The following is a 24,093-nucleotide window of genomic DNA, read 5'->3' on the forward strand; positions in this document are numbered from 1 at the left end:
AGATTCCAATGAAATTCACCAGGTAATTTTTGTAAAGAACCCTCAGTTGGTTGTCTTAGATCTGTTTTACAAGGAAAGAAAAAATACTTCACAAATAAGAAAATGCACCACAGCTTTTGCCATTTCCAACATCCAAAGAGAATATGTCTTATAAGAAAAGGCAATAAGAAAAATAGCTACTCAAAGGCTTATTAACTAGTAAAAATTGAAGTCAAATAATAAAATAATTTCAGGCGAGGGTCTCCCTACAGCTCTGCAATACAGACGCTAAGCTCATTAGTTGGCACAAATGTAGGGCTTAAACACAAGGTGTCTTTCAGGACTTAGCCAGCCAGCCTCCAACATCACCGGGGCCCCAGCCCCCACTGAAACAACTGCTGCCAGACTCTCCTCTAGAACGGAAGTCCTGCAACCCAGCCCAGGCAGCTCCGACCTCACACGGCCCACCGAGCACCAGGCCTCTGGGAGCCATCCTCCGTGGCCGCCCACCTCTGCAGAAAGCACCTGCCCATCGTCCCACTGCTCCCCCGCCCACCCTCTGGTGGCTTCTGGATCCTACATCCCATGGTAGATGAATCCTCCATCACAACCACCCGACAGAATGTCCAGTTCATTTCTTTTTCAAAACAATACACCTCTAAACCACTTCCCTTAAATCTCCCACTCATTCCTGACTACCTACCTGCTCTTCAAGTCTGAAGAACATAGCCTAGCACCTGCACCTCTCCACCATCTCCCAGTCTACTAACCCCATCTATCTCCATGTCCTCCTGTCCTCCAGGACCCCACGAGCCCAAAGACTTTCCCAGCCTCTTGCCAATCCACTCTCTTGAACCTTCAACTTATTTGGCCTCTTCTCATACAATTCAGAAGATCACAAAAAGAAAAACAAGAGAACTTGCGCTCAACTCTCAAAGCCAGAGCTGGCAGCGTGGAGTAAACCCTAACAAAATACTTTGTGTCATGTACAAACACAGATGGAGTCAACCACAGACACTTGGAGAATTACCTGCTGACATGTAACAGGTGTGCTTCACACCTTTCCAAGTCAACACACAAGAACTGGGTGCCATCGCCCTGTGCATGTCTGCACCGCATCCCACTGCATCAATGGGCCCAGTTCATGTAACAATACACTTGAACGGACAACTGAACCACTCCTAAGTCCACGCAGGCAGAAGCAACGTTGCAGGGGACAGTAAGTGCGTTATTCCCCTGCCAACAATATGGAATTATAATTTCTGGAAGTGGTACTCAGTCATATGGATTTTGAAAAAGATCACCAGATGATTCAGAGGCCTTTGAGGGGGAAAAAAAAATCCTACATTGAGCCATTAAGGAAGAAAACAACAGCCTTTGCTTTTCAAGTGCTTTGTTTTTCATCTTTACTAATTTTACAAGCACAAAGTCCTATTAAAAGTTAGGCTAATTACGAAGTCTCAATCACTAAAGAAAAAAATTAAGGGTAAATTAAATATGCATAAATAGTACTGAGTGCTGGCTATATTACATCATTTCTACTAAACTATCAGTCCTTCAATATGTTTCTGTTTTTTTTTTTAAGAAACCACTAATCTCAAAGAAAGGCATGAATAAATTTCAGTTCATTAGTATACCTCAAAAAGAAACCAAAAACGTCCTTCAAAGCTAATATTCCTTCTATGATAACAGGAAAAAAACTTTATTCTTGTTACAGTGCTTGGGAAAAAGACACTAGTCTTACACTAGCTTTCATATATCACAAATAGTAACAGAATAGAATTCCAAAATGACAGAAGGTAGACAGACAAAACATATATAATACATGACATATGTATCATAAATTTGATATACAGGGTCAGACGAATGTGTTAAAGCAAGCTAAATATGTTAATAGTAATATGACTAAGACATCAAATATGGTCTTGAAAGATCAAACATTATGTCCCTGAGGTGTAAATCAAAACTGGCACACCTCAAAGGAGAAATATTTCAAACATCCATGCTAGGCAAAATAGGAAAATGGTGATTTTTTTTATATATATATCTACAGATACATATAAATTTTGAAAAACAAAGCACTTAAATTATATATATATATATATGACTTGAAACTTCACAAGCAGCTGTGGATCAGTATATAACGATAACTCAAACTCCAATATCCACCCATTGCACACCCAATTTTATTTAAATTTTAGTTCCTCAATTCAAAGAAAAAACATTTAGAGTATAATGACCACAAAAAACATAACCTTTTGTAAATATGCTTCCATTCAAAAACTTTGATTACATGCATGCAGAGAGCATGTTTAGCAAAATACAACTCCTAAAATGCAATAACACGGGCAATTCTCAAGCCCAGTGGGGATAACGAGGCGTCGGGCCAAGGCCGGTTCCCACTGGGAGGCCGGCTGCTCATCCAGCCTCTGGGTCTGCTGCTGCAGAGGGTGCGGAGGTGCAGGGAGTGGATGAGGGACTGGGTTCCACCGTTTCCACAAACCAGCCGTGCGACCTGAAAGCAAAGCTCGTTACTCACACTAGACTCCAGTTTCTGCATCTGCAAACCTGAGCATCGGAGAAGGGAGAGAAATGCTGGAAAGACTATTTCTGAGTTTCTGAGCAGCTCTAAAAGTCTTGCAAAATGCATGGCCACCTAGTACTCTACCACTTCATAATGCTTCCTTAATGATCAGAGTTTAAATTATTTGGTACAGCTTACAGCAAGTGTTTTTAATGCATTCCAATACTTGTTTAAAATCACAAGCTTGACATAAAACTTACTGCTTTAGGAAACTAGACTGAACTGGAACATCCCATCCCACGATTCAGTCAAAAAACTCAATCCTAGAACCCTCTCTCTCATGGTTTTATCAAAATCAGTCACCAAAAGCTTGTAGCCAAGTCTCTTCTAAGCCCTCAAGATGCTCAGACTCTGAGAGAAGAGACAAACCCAAATTCAAATCCAAATAACAATGGACTTAAGAAACGTTTATGATTATTTTACATCTTACAATATGAAGCCACCTTTTCAAATCATGTGCCTTACAAGTCCCACTCAGCCTAGGCCAAAGGAGACTTCAAAATCTCCAGCAGCCAATAAGCACTTCGTGTCCCATTTAACCCTGGCAGGAAAATGCTGGATACTCAGGACTCTAGTTTAACTCAACAGAAGACACATAAATGAACAAGTCAAGAAAACCAGAGGTGTGTAAACTGATTTTCAGCAACCTGACAGACACTGGTAATGTGCCAATAACCCTCAAGCATGAAAGATATTTCTTGGACCACTGAACACATTTTTAATCTAAATCTGACTCTTAGAGACTTTTCTGCATGCCTAGAACAACACAAACCCACTGTGTACCTAGAGACTATGGTGAAGAGTAAGCCCACACAAGTGAGATCCTGTTTCAGGAGCTAACAAAAAACACAAGGATATCAAAGCATTCTAACCTATTGAGGGAGTTCTCGAAATTTTCTATGCACAAAAACAGCTAAATGCTGTAGAAATTACAGTTCCTGGGATGCTTAGTACAACCTATGTATATAATCACTTGACAATGTTATTTTGGGGTGATGGGTCTTTCACTACCTTTTCAATTCCTTGTGTTTGAGGATTTTCCATTTCTCCTAAGTCAGTTCTGGTAATTATATTATTCCAGAAAAGATTCATTTCACTGAAATTTTCAAATGTATTGGCATTAAAGTTGTAGAATATTCTCAATTTTTATCTCATTGGTATCTAAGCTTACAGTATCCTTCTTCCTAATATTACAAGTATTTTCTCATTCTTTAGTTTACTGGTAACATGCCACGTTTTCTATCTTATTGGTCATTAAAAAAAAAAGTTTTTAAAATTACTTATTGAGTCCACTAGAATTTTGTCTACTTTAAATTTTTTTATACTTATTCCTTTCTGCGACATTGTTAGTTTTGTAGCTTTTAGAGTCAAATATTTTATTTAATTTTCATTCTTATTTTTTTTTTAGTAAGAAATACTTAAAAGGTCTTAATTTTTTTCTGAAGAGAGCTTTGGCCCATCCAATCCGTTTATGTAATGCTCTCATTTAAAGTATATAATTTCAGTTTTGAGTCTTTCTTTTCCGTATAATTAAATTTTGGATAGCTATTTTTTATTGATTTGTTTTCACTGAACTTTAAGAAGTGTGTCCTGTATGATATCTACTTTTAGAATTTATCGAAATTTTTCTGTACTCTACAGCATTTGAAAGAATGTGCACTTGAGGGTAGAAGAGTCCACATCCACAAAGCTATTTATTCTCCCTTTTATATGTGGACTTCAGGTCCTCTGCAGAGTGACTGTTTGGCTAACTTGATCTGTCTCGCATTGAGCATCTCTCTCTTTATGCTTAAGAGCCTGAGTACTACTTCTTGCATCTAAATGTTTTTGATTTATACATTTAATGCTCTTAGACACACAAAGGGTCATGACTCTGGATCATCTCCTTGGTGGATAACATCTCTACCATTTTAAAGTATCTCTCTTTACCTGAATTAACTTTTTTTTTTTACTTGGAATTATACTGTAGCTTGACTTTAATTTTGCTCTGTTCATAGCCTGGATTATCATGCCTAGAAATATGATGAAATACAGGAAGTACATTAAAAATGTAAATTCACTTACAGAATTTAATGAGGTTTCTTACGTTTTGTTCTAGTACTTACAAAAATCCTGTTTCTCTGAAGAATGCAGTAAACATTTTCTTCATAGTTAATTAGCAAAAACATGATTTGGCTTGGTGATAATACTGAGCCTAAAATTAACTTAAAGGCAGGTAGGTTTTTCCTTTCTTCTTTCAATCCAAAGATTAAAGCAGCCCAAATAATAGTTTATTACATACTGTGCCGGTTTGAATGTATTGTGTCCCCCAAATGCCACTGTCTTTGTGGTCTTGTGGGGCAGACCTTGGTGCTGGTTAGATTTGCTTGGAATGTGCCCCACCCAGCTGTGGGAGATGATTCTGATGAGATGTTCCCATGGAGGTGTGGCCGCGCCCATTCGGGGTGGGCCTTGATCGGTGGAGCTATATAAATGAGCTGACTCGGGGGCAGGAAATGGAGTGCAGCTGGGAGTGATGTTTTGAAGAGGAGCAAGCTTGCTAGAGAGGAGCGTCCTGGGAGAAAGCCGTTTTGAGGCCAGAACTTTGGAGCAGACGCCAGCTGCCTTCCTAGCTAGCAGAGGTTTTCTGGATGCTATTGGCCATCCTCCGGTGAAGGTACCTGATTGCTGAGGTGTTACCTTGGACACTTTGTGGCCTTAAGACTGTAACTGTGTAGCAAAATAAACCCCCGTTTTATAAAAGCCTATCCATCTCTGGTGTTTTGCATTCTGCAGCATTAGCAAACCAGAACACATACCACATGGGAATTTTAAGATGAAAATAACAAAGTACACTATGTGTTTCACATAAAATCAAGAACACTGTCACTTTCATAGCTCTATTGAGGCAGGAAGTTTTCTTCAATGAGGACTTACATTACTAGTTTGTGCACTAGTTTAGCAAGAGTGAGGATTTTGATTTGGACTGTGGAACACACTGGCCTGGCCCATAAAGCCAGCTAATGCTTAGCACAACCTCACTAGCATCATGCTTAACACAGACTGTGGCATTTCTGTCCTCCACAGCACTCAGTGCAAAAGCACTCGAGCCTGGCTCTGCCTTACCCAGGTCAGTTATGAGGATGGGCTCCTGCAAGGGGATGTCAGGGGCTGGGGCGCTCGCCTTGCCCGCACGGGCCCTTGCAGGCTTGCGCGGGTGCCGCAGCTTCCTCAGCTCGGCGTGCTTGAAGTGCGAGGCTACATGGGTCTTGCGGTGGCCGGACGTGCGGAACTTCTTCTCGCAGTGAGGACAGGCGAAGGGTCGGACCCCTGACAAAGACAAAGCACACCTTAAATTACTTCAAGGAGCTACATCTCAACAACGACGCCAACGTGAAATCCCAACGTTTTAAAAGTAGTTTCAGTATTCAATCTGTCACTCCAGGCTTACAAAGTTCACGGGTATTATAAATTAGTTATTTTCCCTTGTTCTCAACACTCCATGTTACAGATAATAAGACATGTAATAAGAGCATTATAAGTAAAAAAGAACAATTACTATTTTCAAGACAAAGCCTTCAATTGTGAGATACATCCAAACCACTAGTAATCCTTAAGAAATCTGAAGCATGTGAAATGGCTCTCTCAAGTTTCACCTGGGAACTGGGAATAACAGAGCTTGCTTCTCAGGTTGCTGGGATCCTATCAGCTAATTTTATAATAGCACTTTAGTACACAATCCAAAAAATAGTGGCTATAAATGACAACGATGATGATGACAGAACAAACATCCTCTCAACAATCTGCTACAGCCAAGCCTCTTTTCTAAAAAATTTCATTCTTTTATGATTTTATTGACAAATGAAAATGCAGATTCCAAAGAAGGACTGATAACAAAATTGCCTTATTTCAGCTTTTTTCAAATACTCACTACACATGTTTCAAAGAAAACACATACACTATCCATAAATATCTTTCTTTAGGGCATATACTAAGAAAATGAAAAAAAACGTTAAATGAAAAACAATAAAGCTTATTCTACTCTTGTTAGAAGCACTAAAATGCTTTAAAAGAAATGGCCCTTATAACAGTCAGAGTGTAATAAGCGTAAATAATTTTGAACTAGGATACCATTAAACAAAGACGAGTCAACTTCTGTTTGGTACAGTTAGTGTCATTGAGAGATACATAGTTCTTAAAACAAACTTAGATTAAATAAATAAAATTAATCATCAAAATTTTTAGTCACAGAAATACTTTTAACAGTGAAGTATATTAAAATGCTGAAAGATATTATAAAACCCCAAATTTATTAAAAAGAATATCTGTGCATGGGCTTTAAATCCATGGAATTAGCTTTAAATCAGTAATTTCTCCTTACACGATTATTAATAAAAGATAACTACTATTTATTTTATACTCTTAAAATATTTCTTTTCATGACTAAGTGAAACAGAAATTAAATTCTCCAGACAGCTAATTATAGCCATCCTATTAATTTTTAAAAGCTAGAGCAAAGTATGAAAACATGAAGATAAGAAACATGCATGAAAACTGCCTGATTATCGTTACCACCGAGGGTGTTTTAAAGATGCATATAGAGTCTGAGGTTTATCGGACCCCACCGCAAAGTCAGAATCGCCTGAAGATAGGTTTGGGAACCACTGCATGAGCTCATACTCTATTCCACTGCAGTTGTTTACAACCTGTGGGTCCCTAATCCAGAAGCAGCAAGCACTGTGTCATAAATAAATGTTCATCACATATAGTATTACATCTAAATTATTTCTGAGTTATTAAATTCTGTTACAATTAATAAACAAAAAATTTAAGTGTTGGCAAATTCATATTCACTTTTCATCCTTATGTTATTTCTCAATTAATAGGTAAAAAAAGCAGATTTACTACCATGAGGGAACCTAAAAACATTCTTTAGATTTACAGGAGATTTTTATACTTGGAGAGATTAGCAACAATTTTTCTACATATTTACCATACTGATGATCGAATTATTAACTCCACATCTATTCTGAGCTTTTTAAGATTAAAAAAAAAAAAATCAAAACCAGTTTTCTATTTACCCCAGCATCAATATAAAGTTTTCGTCTCCACCACTGCTGTGACGCATCTGCGCGGGGAAATGGAATCTGCTGCTGTGGAGCCCCAGCGACTGAGGAGGAGGCTGGGAGCGCCGGGCTGAAGACGCCCACGTGGACGTGGATGGCTTCCCTGCAGACAGGGCCGTCGCCGCACGAAGACACTAGGGATCGCTCTACAGGCCCAGGGAGGGAACAACACGGTGTGCCACGTCTCACACGCACGTCACCCTCCCAGTCCACACTCGTCACCGAGCACCCTGACCCTGCACACCACAGAACGCCTACAGAAACTGGTGCGCTGGCTTGTACGCGCCCTGGGGTCCTAGGGCCCCAGGCATGACTGTCACCCCCTGGGCGTGTGCAGCGGAAGACGGAGACAGCTCACTCCATGGAAGGGCTTCTCTAAGATTCTACATTGGAAATTATCCAGGAACACGGAAGAACCCCTCCCCTGCCCCCACTGCAAGGTTTCAAAAAGCAAAGTGTCGCGGGCTCCAGACAAGTAAATATGAAAGGAAACCACCCACATCTAGCTACATCTTAGACAGACAACAGCAGATCAAACCTCCAACGCACGAAATCAGATTTTAATGGGAAGCTTCTCTCATCTGGCTCTATAAAGCAGAAAACCACTAAGTGGTGAAGTATAGGTAACTTAATTTATGATGGGAAATTAGGCATGCTTCTTAGAAGTAAAAGCTCTGTTGTTTTTTTAATTAAAATTTGAACAAATGTATTAAAACAAGAACTTATCTGCTTGACTTGAATACTGTAGAAGTTCTTAAGCAGTCGAATTAAATAATGATTAAGGACTTAGTATTGTTATTTATCCAGCTGTAATAAGCATGTAACAGTACTTTCCCTACTTAATATAAGGCATAGTTTCAAGTTCAAACAATAATCAATTAACCAATAACTGTAGTATGCACTAAATTATTCAATTATTTCACATAAATCAATGAGAAAATTCATTGAAGAGTACAAATCAATACAAATAAAGCAAACTATTACAGCTCCAAGTATAAGAAGTCAATACAGCCTAGAAAAAAAAGTTACTACTTTCATGCTTAAAAGCATACATAAAAAAATCTGGAGCCCAAGTGGGAAGTGGAGAGTTTCTGCTAACAACATATGGGGTAACAAAAATGTTCCAAAATTAAATTGTGGTGTTGGTCGCAAGAATGTGAATTGCACACTTCAAAAGGGTGAATTACGGGGGATGTGAGCAATACCTCAATAAAGCTGTCATAATACAGTCCGGACCCCAAATACGGGTTTTACGCCTTTGTTTGATTGGGAGAATACCTGAACGGCGAGGCGGCCTCAGGGGCTCCCTTCTCCCCAAGGACTCAGCACAAACCCGCACCTCTGAGGCGTGTCCCCTTTCTTCCTCCCACACCAAGGGGAAACCACGGGTCCCTTCAGATCACAGATGGCATGTCTCCTCCCTCTAAATCCAAATCTGGTTTCCCCACAAGTATTCTCGCTCTTAAACCCCAATTCTTTCCCTTCCTAACTTAAAATTTGCATTCTCGTTCTCTGCTCGCTTATACACAGAAGTTATTGCTTAACGCCCTTCCAGGAAAGCAGGCAGTCTTCTTCCCAGGATACCCGCAGCGTCTTGTCCATGCAAGGTGTTCGACACACACTGATTGAAAGAGAGGAAGGCACATGCCTGCCGTCTCCTGGGACGCCGGCCTCACCTGTGTGCAGGCGGATGTGCACCTTGAGGCTGCCCGAGGTGGAGAAGCTCTTCAGGCAGCACTGGCACTGGAAGGCCTTGATGCCCGTGTGGGTCTTGATGTGTGCGGTCAGCGTGCTCTTTACGGCAAAGGCGCGGAAGCACTGCGGGCACTTGAAGGGCTTCTCGTGCGTGTGGATGCGGATGTGGCGCACGAGGTCGCTGGGCTTCTTGAACTCCTTGGCGCAGTAGGGGCACACGTGCCACCGCACGCCGTTCTCCTCGCGGATCGAGCCTAGAGGAAGAGCAAAACAGAACCAATCCAGCCTGGCCCAGGGCCCGAGCGCGGGTGCCAGATGCCCAGGCATTCCGACGTCCACGCTCTGGAGAATAAAGCAGCAGCCAAACCCACGAGAGCTACAGACTTTCTGCCATAACAGAAGATATATGATCGAGGACAGAAAAGGTTGGAAGGAATTTCATCACTGAAACTGACGAGGATGATGATTCAATCTTGCAGAAAGTCCTAAGTGTACATGAGAACAGAAACCATCACCCATGAGAGACAAGAGAGCTCCGAGGACAATCCCATGTCCCATGGCGTGAATCGAGAGGTGACAGTATAGAAGCCGTTCATCAATTCACCCTGAATGCCCACAACAGCAGATGCAAGCCAGCGACCCCAGGACCACCTCAAAGACCACCAAGAGAAGGAATAAAGTTTGGGTAACAATGGTTGGAGCCTACCTTATAACAAAAATAAAAAATAAAAATAAAGCAAACAAAAAATTAGGAAGTGGTAAGTTCTTACATTATAAAAAAGGAATTTATAAATAGCTAAGACATACAAATAGCATGTATGATGCTAATGAGTTTGTAGTCAGAGATTGTGGTCAAATATAAAAGATTCTCTCTTTTCTAACTCTGAATACTATTATTTAACTTTGAATCAGGTTTAAAACAATTCCTAATAAGAAAAATCACAAGTAGAACTTACAGAAATAATGTTAAGTCAAATGATTTCTAAAACATAAAAATTTTAAAAACACTTCAGCAGAATGGCTTTTTACTTTTAATATTTGATTATATTTATTCATCTAAGATTAAACAGGCATAATTTATGTAGGGCATAATTTTGCTTGGGAAAAAGAAAATTTCTTGTTTCCTTCTCTTTGTTATCCCTGAATACAGGAAATTTTCCATATACACAAGTGAATCTATGAAGGTAGAAAATGTTATTTTACTAACCTAATGCTTTTTGTAAGACTAATTCACATAGGAAAGGTTAGGTAAAAGTATAAAAAATAAAATTTTTAAAAAGCTGTGACAGAATGGAAACAAGGACAAAGAAGAGGACATGCATTAATCACAGAAATTTTTTTTAAAAAAGGAAACAAGAAAAGGGGCTTCAAATATGTGAGAAAGCCATTTAATGGAGCTACTGTTTATATTAAGGAAGTCTAAAACTTAAGATTACTTAGAGCTACCAGGCAAAAATTAATTCAGAATACATTAATTATCTGAAAGGCTTATTATAACAAATCAAAAGGTAAATGAGAACAATAATATCTACTTAGCTAAAATTGGGAAACCATCTCCTCAAATCAGATTTTTTTCCAAACAAAAATGAAAACATCTTTAATTACATGGGATGACATAATATAAAATTATCACCAGGTTCTCAATATTTCTCGTAACAGACCAGAACAGAGATAAAAAACTGGCAGCCCTAAAGCTGTCTCCAAATCTGGCCAACAGCTGTTCTGCTTAGCTCTCAAAGTATTACAAAAAGAAAATTGAATACAGGTATCTGGCTTCTTTCAACAAAATGAAGGATCTGGAAGAAGGCTCGCATTTCCATGAGGCAACCTGACCCTGGAGTTAGACACAAGCATTCCTCTTCAAACATATAAATAAATTTAAAGAGAAAAAACATATATTCTCAAATACAAAGTGAAAAGGTGTTTACTGAAACTCAATATCTACTCTTAACTTTTAAAAAAGTCTAAGAATGGGAGGAAGAGGAAAAAACATGGCAATACAACATTCAAATTAATAGGAAAATATTAAAAGCAATCCTATTAAGCTCAGGGAAAAAAGTCCACTACCACCGCCATTAATCAATAGCATTCTAGAGATACTGGCCAATGAAATCAGACAAGATAAAGAAACATACAGTATAAATTAGAAAGGAAAAGGTAAATGATTATTTACAAATGATACAATTACACATGTAAAAAAACCTAAGAGAACTCAGAAAAACACCTGAATTTTAATGTACAAAAATCAACATTCTTCCTACCTACAAACAACATGCAAAAGAAAATTTTAAAATGCTAGTAAAAATTGCAAAATATAAAATAAATAAAATTTAAAAAGGAAAAATAAAAGATTTGAATAAATAGAAATGTATACCTTATTCTTTGGAACAAGCACTAAAAGTTAGAAAGACATCAGTTCCCCCTAATGGTATACAAATACCAATGGGACTATTTTTTAGAATTAAGTTTTTAAAACATTAGCAGAAGAGTTCAAAGTTCATATTTCAAAACTGTGAAAATGGTCAAGGATACTCTTTTTAAAAAGGAATGAGAAAAAAACAAAAAGGAATAAGAGAGTGACAAGGTGGCAGCATACAGAGGAGTGGAATTTAGTTAGACCCCTGGAGTAGCTAATAAACAACCAGGAACAACTAGTAAATAATCTGGAACAACTGCTGGGGGACAACCCTGACTGTCCACACATCGTACACCAACCTGGATTCGGTGGAATGGCTGAGATCACAGCATAAAATCAGTAAGTATAAACTGTGGAACTGCACCAGGAGCCCCCTCCCCCCACGGCAGGCTGAGCTGCAAAACCTGGCTGTGGGAGAAAGCAGCAGTTCCAGAGCAAGAGAATATAGTTCAACCTAGCTCCAACAGGGGGTTTTAAATAGCAAATGTGGACTGCTGAATACAAGCTACAAACATAGACAACCCCCTGACAAGCAGACAGAGGCTTTTAGAGACCACTGACCTTAAAGAGCCAGAATACTCCTGTGCCCCGGGAAAGCGAGCCCAGAAGACCAGGTGCTCTCTCGACCGACAGGCAAAATGGGGGGGAGGGGGGGCATGGACTGGCTCTGAAAGGGGGCTTTCTTTCCCTTTTTTTCTCTCTCAACCTGAGCGGCTCAGTGGAGAAAGCCTCAGCCACTTTCAGTTCCCAGCACACTGACCCAGACAGGGGTGGAGTTAACAGAGTGACAAAGAGTGTCAGAGAGACAAAAGAGCAATTCAAATGCAGAAGATAACTCCCTCTTAGGGAAGCCTAAAAGGAGGCAGGTGAGGCCCAGCTCAAGTGTCTGCTCTCCCTTCAGAACTCAGACCCCAGGGCCTGGGGGAAAACAGCCAAAACAGAAACAACCTAAGCTGAGAACTAAAAGGGCCACACCTCCTTACACCAGCCAGGGGCAAAAGGCTGATAGGTGCCACCTGCTGGGCAGGTTAGAAAAGCACAGCGGCTAAAGGCCTCACAGGAGAGTCTGTCAATGTTCTAAGGCACACCCTCAGGGAAACATGACACTGAATATAGCCCCATTCTGAGACTTGAGCCCATTCTGGCCTGGGAAAATCTGGTTGGGGTAATCAAGGAAACTAGATGCCTGGACAGCAGAAAACTACAAATCACATCAGGAAAAATGAAAATATGGCCCAGTCAAAGGAACAAATTTGTACTTCAACTAAGACACAGGAATTGAAACAACTAATTATTAATCAAACAAATCTCTTAAAACATTCCAAAAATCAAACCAACAAGTTGAGGGAAGATGTGGCAAAAGAGATGAAAGATATAAAAAAAACATTAAGTAAATAAAAGGAAGAACTTGAAAGTTTGATAAAACAACTGGCAGAAGCTATGGAAATGAAAGGCACCATACAAAAGATGAAAAACACAATGGAGACATACAACAGCAAATTTCAAGACACAGAAGAAAACATTCAGGAATTGGAGAACAAGACATCTGAAATCCTACACACAAAAGAACAGATAGGGAAAACAATGGGAAAATACGAGCAACGTCTCAGGGAGCTGAATGACAACATGAAGCGCATGAATGTACATGTCATGGATGTCCAGAAGGAGAAGGGAAAAGGGGAAGAAGCAATAATGGAGGAAATAAGCACTGAAAATTTCCCATCTCTTATAAAAGACATAAAATTACAGATCCAAGAAGCGCAGTGTACCCCAAACAGAATAGATCTGAATAGGCCTATGCCAAGACACTTAATAATCAGATTATCAAATGTCAAAGACAAAAAGAGAAACCTGAAAGCAGCAATAGAAAAGCGAGCCATCAAATACAAGGGAAGCTTGTTAAGACTATGTGCAGATTTCTCAGTAGAAACCATGGAGGCAAGAAGGCAGTTGTGTGATATATTTAAAATACTGAAAGAGAAAAACCGCCAACCAAGAATCTTATATCTGGCAAAACTGTCCTTCAAATATGAGGGAAAGTTTAAAATATTCTCTGACAAACAAACAACGAGAGAGTTTGTGAACAAGATACCTGCTCTACAGGAAATTTTAAAGATAACACTATAGACAGATAGGAAAAGACAGAAGTGAGAGGTTTGGAACACAATTTTGGGTGACGGTAGCACAACAATGTAAGTACACTGAACAAAGATGACTGTGAGTATGGTTGAAAGAGGAAGGTTAGGGGCATGTGGGACACCAGAAGGAAATAGGGAAGGTGAAGATTGGGGCTGTATAGCTTAGGGAAACCTACAGTGGTTAATGATTATGATAAAATGTACAAATATGTTTCTACATGAAGGAGAACAAATGAATGTCAACCTTGCAAGGTGTTGAAAAGGGGGTGGTGTTGTGGAAAAAATACAATCAATGCAAACTAGAGTTTATAGTTAACAGAAACATTATATTATGCTTCCTTTATTATTCAGCAATACACCAAAGCTGAATGCCTATGAGGGGGATATAAGGGAGTGGTATGGGATTCTTGGCATTGGTGATGTTGTCTGACTCTTTTATTGTACTTTATCTTTTCTTCTGTTGCTTTTTAGCTGTCATTATTTTCCTTTTTCTTTTTCTTTTGTCTCTCTGCCTTTTTTGACTCTTCCTCTTTCTTTGTGGAAGAAATGGAGATGTCCTTATCTAGATAGTGGTGGTGATAGTGAATCCTTAATTACATGATTATACAGGGTACCAGTGATTGTTTACTTAGGAAGGAATATATGGTGTGTGAACAAAACCGTCTTAAAAAAAAAACAAAAACAGGTTGATGGATGAAACTTGACGACATTATACTGAGTGAAGTAAGTCAGACACAAAAGGACAAATATGGTATGATCTCACTGATAGGAACTAATTATAATATGTAAACTCATAGACATGAAAGATAGGTTACCAGGATATAGAATTAGGCTAAAGGATGGGGAGCAGTTGCTGAATATGACCAGAATGTTTAACTAGGTTTGAACTTAAGCACTTGGAAATGGACAGAGGTGATGGTAGCACATTACTGTGAGAATAACTAACAGTGCTGAATGGTGTGTGAATGTGGAGAAAAGGGGAAGTTGACAGTCACATATGTCACCAGAAGAAAAAGTGGAGGTTAAAACATGGGAATGTATAATACAGTGAATCTTGTGGTGGACAATGTCCACGATTAACTGTACAAACATTAGAACTCTCTTTCATGAACTAGAACAAATGTAGGACACTATAACTATAAGTTAATAACATAGCAGTATATAGGGAAAAATGTACCTATTGCAAACTATGTACTACAATTAGTAATATTTTAAACATTCTTTCATCAACGGTAACAAATGTACTATACCAATACTATGAGTCAAATATGGTGGGGGTTAGGGGTATGGGAGGATTTGAGTTTTATTTTTTATTTTTATTTCTGTTTTGGAGTAATGAAAATATTCTAAAATTGAAAAAAAAAATTAATCATGGTGATGAAAGCACAACTATATAATGGTACTGTGCCACTTTGAATATATTGTGTCCCCCAAACGCCATTATCTTTGATGTAATCTTGTGTGGGCAGACATTATCAGTGTTGATTAGATTGGAATTCTTTGAGCATTTCTGTGGAGATGCGTCCCACCCAGCTGTGGGGATGACTCTGATTGGATAATTTCCATGGAGGTGTTGCTCCGCCCATTTGGGGTGGGTCTAAGTTGAGTCACTGGAGCCATATAAAAGAACTGACGGACAGGGAGAACTCAGTGCAGCTGTGAATGATATTCTGAAGACGAGCTACAGCCAAGAGAGACACTTTGAAGAAAGCACAGGAGCTGCAAATGAGAGACAGTTTGAAAATGGCTGTTGAAAGCAGACTTGTGCTCCAGAGAAGCTGAGAGAGAAAAAATATCCCAAGTGCAACTAAGAGTGACAATTTTGAGGAACTGCAGCCTAGAGAGGAATGTCCTGGGAGAAAGCCATTTTGAAACCAGAACTTTGGAGCAGATGCCAGCCACATGCCTTCCCAGCTAACAGGGGTTTTCTGGACACCATTGGCCATTCTCCAGTGAAGGTACCCGATTGCTGATGTGTTACCTTGGACACTTTATGGCCTTAAAACTGTAACTGTGTAACCAAATAAACCCCCTTTTATAAAAGCCAATCCATCTCTGGTGTTTTGCATTCCAGCAGCATTAGCAAACTAGAACAGATTTTGGTACCAGAGAATTGGGTTGCTTTTGCTGCTGAGTTTGCAAATACCAAACATGTTGGAATGGCTTTTTAAATGAATAAGGGGAAGATTCTGGAAGAATTGTGAGGAGCTTGACAGAAAAGGCCTAAACTGCTTTCAAGAGACTGTTTGTGGAAACATGGACTCTAAAGATACTTCCAACGAGGCCTTGAACAGAAATGATGAATGTATTGTTGCAAACTGAAGAAAGGTGATCCTTGTTTTAAAGTGGCAGAGAAATTGGCAAAATTCTGTCCTGGTGCCATATGGAAGGAAGAATTTGAAATTATGGGCTTCCAGGGGGTGGAATCCCAGAAGCTACAGCCAAACATGAGGATGTAACCATACATGGAACCCAGTTGCCATTTCAGTACAAGCCAAGATTGGAAAAGGAGTTAAGCAGAAAGGCTTTGTGGAAAGTCATATTGTCTGATGGCTTTGACCCCCGTGTACTTCATGCGAAGCCAACAGAATTTTTGCGCGATCTTTATAGACAGAGCCATTGCCAGTCTGGACTGGAGGAGACAGACAAGGAAAAAATTGAAGGAAAAATTTCTTCAAAGACAGAGCCATGGAGGTTGAGGTCTGGAGCCAAGAGGCCTTCGGCTGGGAGAGCGGAGCGGCCCACATGCATGGAAAGGGTGAGTTTGCCCTGGAGATCGAGGGTGGGCATTCCGTCTCGATGCTCCGGAAGAGTTTTGCCACCCCAGGTCCCAAAGAGGGTGGAGCACATTTCCAGGGAATTGGGGAGAGCCTGGCTGCCGTCTCACTGTTCTGAAACGGTTGAGTGTGTGCCCTGGAGATGGAAGGGAATCTGGGAGCTGCCCCAGTGTTTGAGGAAGGTGGGGCCAAGAAGGTGGTCTCCCCAATGTGTGGATATGTTGGAGCACTCACCTAAGCATTTGGAGAGGAAAGGGCTGCCACAAAGGCCCGTAGGAAGGGTTAGACTCCCGCTCTCTCAAGCTCCAAGGATGCAATGTTGTTCTGTAAATGACTCTCAGATTTTGAAATCTAATGGAGTTTGTCCTGTGGGTTTTAGGAACTGTTTTGGTCCTGTTAACCCTGTTTTCTTTACTGTTTCTCCTTATGGCAATGGGAACGTTTATCCTATGAACGTCCCTCCTTTGCATATTGGAAGCACATAATTTGTTCTAAGTTCATAGATCCACAGCTAAAGGAAAATTATGCCTTAGGACGAACCACACCTATAATTGATTTTGATGGAATTTTGTACTTAACTATTGTTACTGAAATAATTTAAGTTTCTGTGATATTGTTGTGGGATGAATGTATTTTGTATATTGAAAGATAATGTCATTTTGGGGTCCAAGGGGTGGAACGTGCCAGTTTGAATATACTGTGTCCCCCAAATGCCATTATCTTTGATGTAATCTTGTGTGGGCAGACATTATCAGTGTTGATTAGATTGGAATTCTTTGAGTGTTTCTGTGGAGATGTGTCCCACCCAACTGTGGGGATGACTCTGATTGGATAATTTCCATGGAGGTGTTGCTCCGCCCATTCGGGGTGGGTCTAAGTTGAGTCACTGGAGCCATATAAATGAGCTGACGGACAGAGGGAACTCAGTGCAGCTGAGAGTGATATTTTGAAGAGGAGCTACAGCCAAGAGGGACACTTCGAAGAAAGCACAGGAGCTGCAGATGAGAGACAGTTTGAAAATGGCTGTTGAAAGCAGACTTGTGCTCCAGAGAAGCTGAGAGAGAAAAAATATCCCAAGTGCAACTGAGAGTGACATTTTTGAGGAACTGCAGCCTACAGAGGAACGTCCTGGGAGAGAGCCATTTTGAAACCAGAACTTTGGAGCAGATGCCAGCCACGTGCCTTCTCAGCTAACAAAGGTTTTCTGGACACCATTGGCCATCCTCCAGTGAAGGTACCCGATTGCTGATGTGTTACCTTGGACACTTTATGGCTTTAAGACTGTAACTGTGTAACCAAATAAATCCCCTTTTACAAAAGCCAATCCATCTCTGGTTTTTACATTCCAGCAGCATTAGCAAACTAGAACAAGTACTATGAACAACTGATTGTATACTTTGGATGATTGTATGGTATGCGAATAATCTCAATAAAACTGAATTAAAAAAAAATTCCAAAATTTTGATAACAATCTCTTAAAGAGTGTATGAGGACACAGGGACTCTAATACATTGCTCTTGGGAATAAGTTGACACAACTTGGAAGGAAACTGGCAACATTCATCCAAAATTTTAAAGTACATACCAAATTTTTTTCCTTTGTTATCAAAGATGTTAACACAAATAATGAAATTTGAACATCTGTAGAATGAATAGACAACAGTATTTTATCAATGTTAATTCTTACTTTGATATCTGTACTATAGGTATGTAAGAGAATGTCCTTGATTTTAGGAAATAATACACTGAAATACTAAAGGGGTATTATACCTGCAAGTCTCTCTCAGGGAATTCAGGAAAAAATAGGCAATAGCAAAACAAATGTAGCAAAATATTAATATATGGAGAATCTGGATAAAAGGTATATGGGAATTCTTTGTATTCTTCTGCAATATTTCTTTTGTTTTAGCACTTTCATGCTTTCATATTTGAAATTAAATCTTTGATTCAAATTAATTTTATTCCTGGTGGCCACCCAGTTATTCAAACATCATTTACTGAAGGAGTCTTATTTTGCTCAGTCAGTGAAATGCAATTAATTTGTTTTTCTCGTAAACAATTTTTTATTATACTCTGACACTTCCAGAAATGTCTCTTATAAATTTACAAGTGTGAAAAGACGCAGCTACAAACATATCCAATGCTGCATTGTTCATATTAGCAAAAGATTGCAAATAACCTAAAAGTCCATTTATTTAACCAATAGCAGACTGGTTAATAAAGTATGATGCATCCATAAAATGGTACACTATTCAGGTATTTTATAAAATAATATAGGTGGAAAAAAGCAACCTACAAAAGTAACATACATAGTATACAACCCATCCTGCTGGGAAACGGTGATACAGACGCCTCGGCTTGTGAAAAGCACACGAAGAAACCAGCTATGGTGGTTGCTATGAGGAAGGCAGATGGTGGCCCGAGGACAAGGATTGCAGGAGACCTTTCACCTTTCACAGAACATCTCATTTTCTGTCTTTTGAATTATGTGACATGAGCAAAGTTCACCTATTTAAAAAATAATCTGGAGGAAAATGAGACAAGGCAGGTTTTCGTACTGTGGGTTTCTGACAAACCCCGGAAATCCTGCCCTCAGCCTCTCACTGCCCGCCTGCAGACAAGGTCCAGGAGAAGGACGCCCAGGGCCCTGGCAGCAGAGGGTGGAGGAGCCAGACCACCAGGTCGGCCAGGGCCAGCCCCAGAGGATGTCTGCTCCCCCAGCATCATTACCAGTAGCGAGCCCTTTTTCTGCTCAACAGTGTCCCCAGCAGGTGGTCAACTACCCAAAATTGTAAATTCCTGCATAATCTAGATGGAGTATGGGAGAAATCAGAGGCACAAATGGGTAAAAGTATTCTAATGTACATCTGATCCAAGTTTGAGAATGAGAGGAGAAAGAGAATAGGAGAGAAGTAAGATTTGAATTTCCACCCCTCTAAGCCAGGAAGCGCAATCAACCCAACAAGGACAAATAATAAAAATGTATTCCAGGCACGGGACATGGTATCAGCTCCAGGGCAGATTCCCAAACTGCACCTAAGTCTTGTGACTCATCACGCACCAGTTCTATCTTACACTTGCACTTTTTTTTTAATCTGGGAGATTTAAACATTTTATAGAATTTCAAAGACTCAACTTTTACACCATCCACGACTCAATAACTTCTGACTCTGGGTCTGTATAAGGATCCTCTAGGTACGGCAACTGCAGAAACATCAAGGAGACCACGCACTGTCACATGTAGAAGACGGGAGGTCTTTTTGTAAAATCAAAGTGATTATTTCATAGAGAATCTATCTAGGCTGCTATTATTTCTTGCTCCTCCCACATTTCCCCAGCCTGTCTCCAACTCCCCAACCCCACCTGCTAATACACTCCCAGGACACTAAACTGGCAGCAATCCACTATGCTTGGAGAAATATTCCTCAGCACATACCTGAGTCTGCAGTGATCATTCTGCTGTAACGTAAAATACAGCACACTGCAGGTGACCCCTGGACAACTATTAGTTAGTTTATGCAGCTATTTACTAAAAGGCCTGGCTGACTTCTAACCTTAATCCTGGAACTGGAATAAAAAGAGAGAAGGTGGAAGTTAAAAAGGCAGCTGCTTGCCTATTCCCTGCACCGCACTGCACCCCCCCCCAACCTGGTTAACTCCCACTCATCTGAGGCTCTTCAAGCAGGAGTTCCAACAGAACCCCCACCCCCGCCCCCGAGCTGTCTTCTCTGTGGTGGCACTTACTGCAGTCGTCCTCTAACTGCCTGGTTTCTCATCTCGTTTTCCAACAGATTCTAAGTTCCCTAGACACAGGGGCCATGTCCATATTATCACCGTGTTGCTAGGACCAAACAGTTCTCGGCTGAGGGAAGGATGGCTGAATCAACAGAGATACTATTCCCTCAAATGAATATATAATTGTCTTTACAGCAGTCAGCTGTTCAGAAATGGAGTCAGCAAGAAACAAATGCAATCTGCCACAATCTGCCAGATTAAAAGGAAAGAGGCAGCACTCAATTCATTTTATAAGGTCAGCATAACCATGATTCCAAAATCATACAAGAACACTACAAGGAAAAAAAAAAAGATTAAAGGCCAATCTTTTATGTAGAAATTCTAAGTAAAATATTGGCTAAACAAAATCAGTAATGTATTTAAAAAGGGAAAAAAAGAAGAGAAAAAAAAGGAACAAAAGAAAGGAAAAAGAAACATCATACTCCAGATGGATTTATCCCAAAAATGCATGGTTTGTTCTACAGTAATAAATCAATTACTGTAATTCACATCAACAGACTAAAGGAGAAAAGCAACGTGATCATAACAAAAGAGGCAAAAAAAAGGCATTTGATAACATTCAACATAATTACAAAAAAGAAAAAAACACCTCAAACTAACAACTGAAGGGAACGTTCTAAACTTGATTAAGATATTTATGAAAAATCTACAGTAAAAATCAAACTCAATTGTGAAACTCAAAATCATCCTCTTTAAAAATTAGGAAGTAAGCAGACCACTAGCAACACATCTACACAAGAAAGTACTCTTTCAGGAACACCTGCCCAGAGGCAGGGGCCCACCTTCCTCGAGAAGGATTTACTAAGAGTCTGCTCCTGCGCAAGAGCCACGGGCGAGGGCTGTAAAAAAGGAGAACACCATCTGGAAGGAACATTGGAGCATCAGTGTATAGCCAGTAACACCGAATGAGAGCGTCCCAGAAAGCTCTGGAGCTGAGGGAGTGGAGCAAAGGACAAGCGCCTGCAGGGCTCCTGGAGGAAGCAGCTCCTGAGGTGGCCTTACACGAGGGGGAGAGGTGGGCCCCGGAACGGGAGAGAAGGCTTAGAAAGAAGCCATTCCTGATACAAAAGAGCCTGTGCAAATGCAGGAAGTTCGGAAAAGCCGAGCTATTAACAAATGGCAAGGAATCCAGTTTTACTGTAAGTTTATATCCAGAAGAAGAGGGGGAAGGAGACTGGAAATGCGGGTTTGGGACAGGTCAGGGAGGATCTGGAAGCCAAGCAAAGGGGTCAGCTACGGGGTGGGGGGTCGCTGAGGACGCCCGAGCAAGGGTGAGTGCTCTGAGAGCCGTCCAAGGGCAAGGCCAGGGTGGACTGAAGAGGAGAGAGGCCAGGGGCACCCGCAGCAGTGCAGCCACGAGGGAAGGGGAGCGATCCAGGGCCGCAGGAGCCCACACCAGGGCAAGGCAACATGCAGACCACACAGGAGAAACGAACCGGGCAGAGGAAGACAACTTCCGGAAAAGAGATGAGCTCAACAAATTTTACGGCTGCCCTACTTTTTAATTTTAAATATCAAACAACTATAGTTAGATAGCTACTACCAAAATATTCAACTAACATATCAACTTAAGAAGGAAAAAGGAGGGCATGTGTCTTTAAGACAAGCAACATGCTATCAAAGTGTCTGAAGCTTAATGCATATTAAAATTACCAGGTAGAAATGGGGATTTCTTCTTTATGATTTTTTTTTCTTTTTTATCCAGCTTGTCTGGGCTTTCCTGCTCTTTTTCCTGCTCTGCATCTGCAGGGTCAGCTTGCTCACTTGATATACTGGAAATGTCTGGGTTTTGAATCTGGGTTGCGGAAGTCTTGGTGTGGCTCGATTCGGTAGGGTGTGCTGCAACTGGAATTGAAGACAGCCCACTGTTTTCTAAGGCTTGCTAAGACAGAACAAAACTAAAAGGTTAGAAGATACGGTGACCCACATCTGTCTACCAATATTAATCACAAAGATGGAAAAAAGCTTTACTTAGAGAATTCTAATTCTACTTTACTAGAAATAAAAACCTACATTTCCAAATAATCATTTATAAGCAAGGCTTCCAACTTTTTGAAGCTGTAGCATCCCCTTTTGGTATCTTACATCTCAAAATACTATCTGGCAAGCATCTACATTTCTAAATTGAAGTGAATCAAAATTAATTAATTTAACTTTTAAAATCTGACCTCAGACAATTCTGGTTGTCTCTAAACCAGATTTGGGAACCACTATTTTAGGGCACAAATTAAACTTGGATTTATCCTTAAGATGCTGGTGGTGCCAAGATATCCTGAGATTCTGTATGCCCCCAGCCAACTCTCCACTACAAAAGTATAGGACAGAAGTTAGTTTTACTTAATAATTAAAAAAAAAAAAAAAAGAGAGAGAGAGAGAGAAGAAACTATCTCTGTTTGGAAACTAAGACTTTATTTGTATGACTATAAAAAGCTGATTGGGGAGGGGCAGAAAAATCAGAACAGAACTCTGCCAGCCCCGCTCCCCTCATCCCTCATTGCTGCATCTGCACAGAGTGCCCACATATTGAAGAGAGGGACCCAAAACCAACTCTCAGAATTGTCTTAAAATGGGAGCTTAAGAAAGAACAGAACATTTCTCATGCCTCTGTCAATAGGGACACATAAGAGAAAGTTCGAAAAGGTTATTCACTTCAATGAAATTCATTTAAGAGAAAAAAATTAGGATTTTTCAAAAAGTTTTTCAATTAGTAATTAACCATGTTTTGTTTCGCTATAAATTTTTTTAACTTGGACACATTTTTATTGAAATCCCTTTAATTTTGCAAGCCCTGTATGTTTATTTTTCGATCATGATGGCTGGTTTTGAAAAGCACAGACAGGGGCCTAAGAATGTGGCCCTCATGTGAGCAAGTGGACGCGCTTCACCTGGAGGATGTCCTGGTTGATGCCCACGGTAATACTTAATTGCTGGCCGGGCTGCGGGCACTGGTCCGCCTCCACCGGCCCTGGCTCCGAGAGCTCCAGGAGCTGCTGGATGACATCCGTGACTGCCTGGGAATTCTGCTGACTAGCTGACGACGTGACCTGGGCTTCCGTCTGTTGAAGTGGTAAAGTCTGAAAGAGGGTGGCCTAGAACATAACAAGACTTTCATTAGAAATAGCAAGAATTACTTTATTTTGCACTTCAGTTTTTCACTTAAAAAAAAAACAGAAAGCATATCCTCCTTACAAACTTTAAAATCTGACATTATCACAAACCTAAATGTTAATGAAATGCCTCAATACTGCTCCTAAAAAAGCATACTCAATGAATTGTTCTGTTACAATTTTAAGTTCTTTAAGTGGATAATAGAGACAATCAATTCAAGATGGCAGATTGAGTGCACAGATCTTCATTTTCCTGTTAGCCCATTAAAATGAAGTGAAGGAATAAAAAAGACATGAAGATAGAAAATAAAGAAATAAGAAAGAAACCACTGTGGTCAAAATAATCCCACAAGGAGCCTGGAGGAAAAAATGCTCTGGAGAGCCACAGCTGAGAACATGAGCAGGAGGGAGCTCAGGAATCAGAACTGCAAAGTAAAAAACACACTGGGAAAAACGCCCCTGAAAATAATCGCCCTGTCTTCCTCCAATTAGAACATG

General features: G+C 40.2%; 1 protein-coding gene across 1 annotated transcript in view; it reads right to left on the reverse strand.

Annotated features, from left to right (window-relative positions):
- ZNF236 (zinc finger protein 236) overlaps nt 1-24,093 on the reverse strand; it is a 126,655-nt gene that overhangs the window by 66,606 nt on the left and 35,956 nt on the right. The window contains 4 exon segments of the mRNA XM_037806334.1: nt 5,669-5,872; nt 9,345-9,617; nt 22,142-22,370; nt 23,374-23,577. Of these exon segments, the coding sequence (XP_037662262.1) occupies nt 5,669-5,872; nt 9,345-9,617; nt 22,142-22,370; nt 23,374-23,577 (910 nt within the window).

Source organism: Choloepus didactylus, chromosome 16, assembly GCF_015220235.1.
Source record: "Choloepus didactylus isolate mChoDid1 chromosome 16, mChoDid1.pri, whole genome shotgun sequence".
Classification (NCBI taxonomy): Eukaryota; Metazoa; Chordata; class Mammalia; order Pilosa; family Megalonychidae; genus Choloepus; species Choloepus didactylus.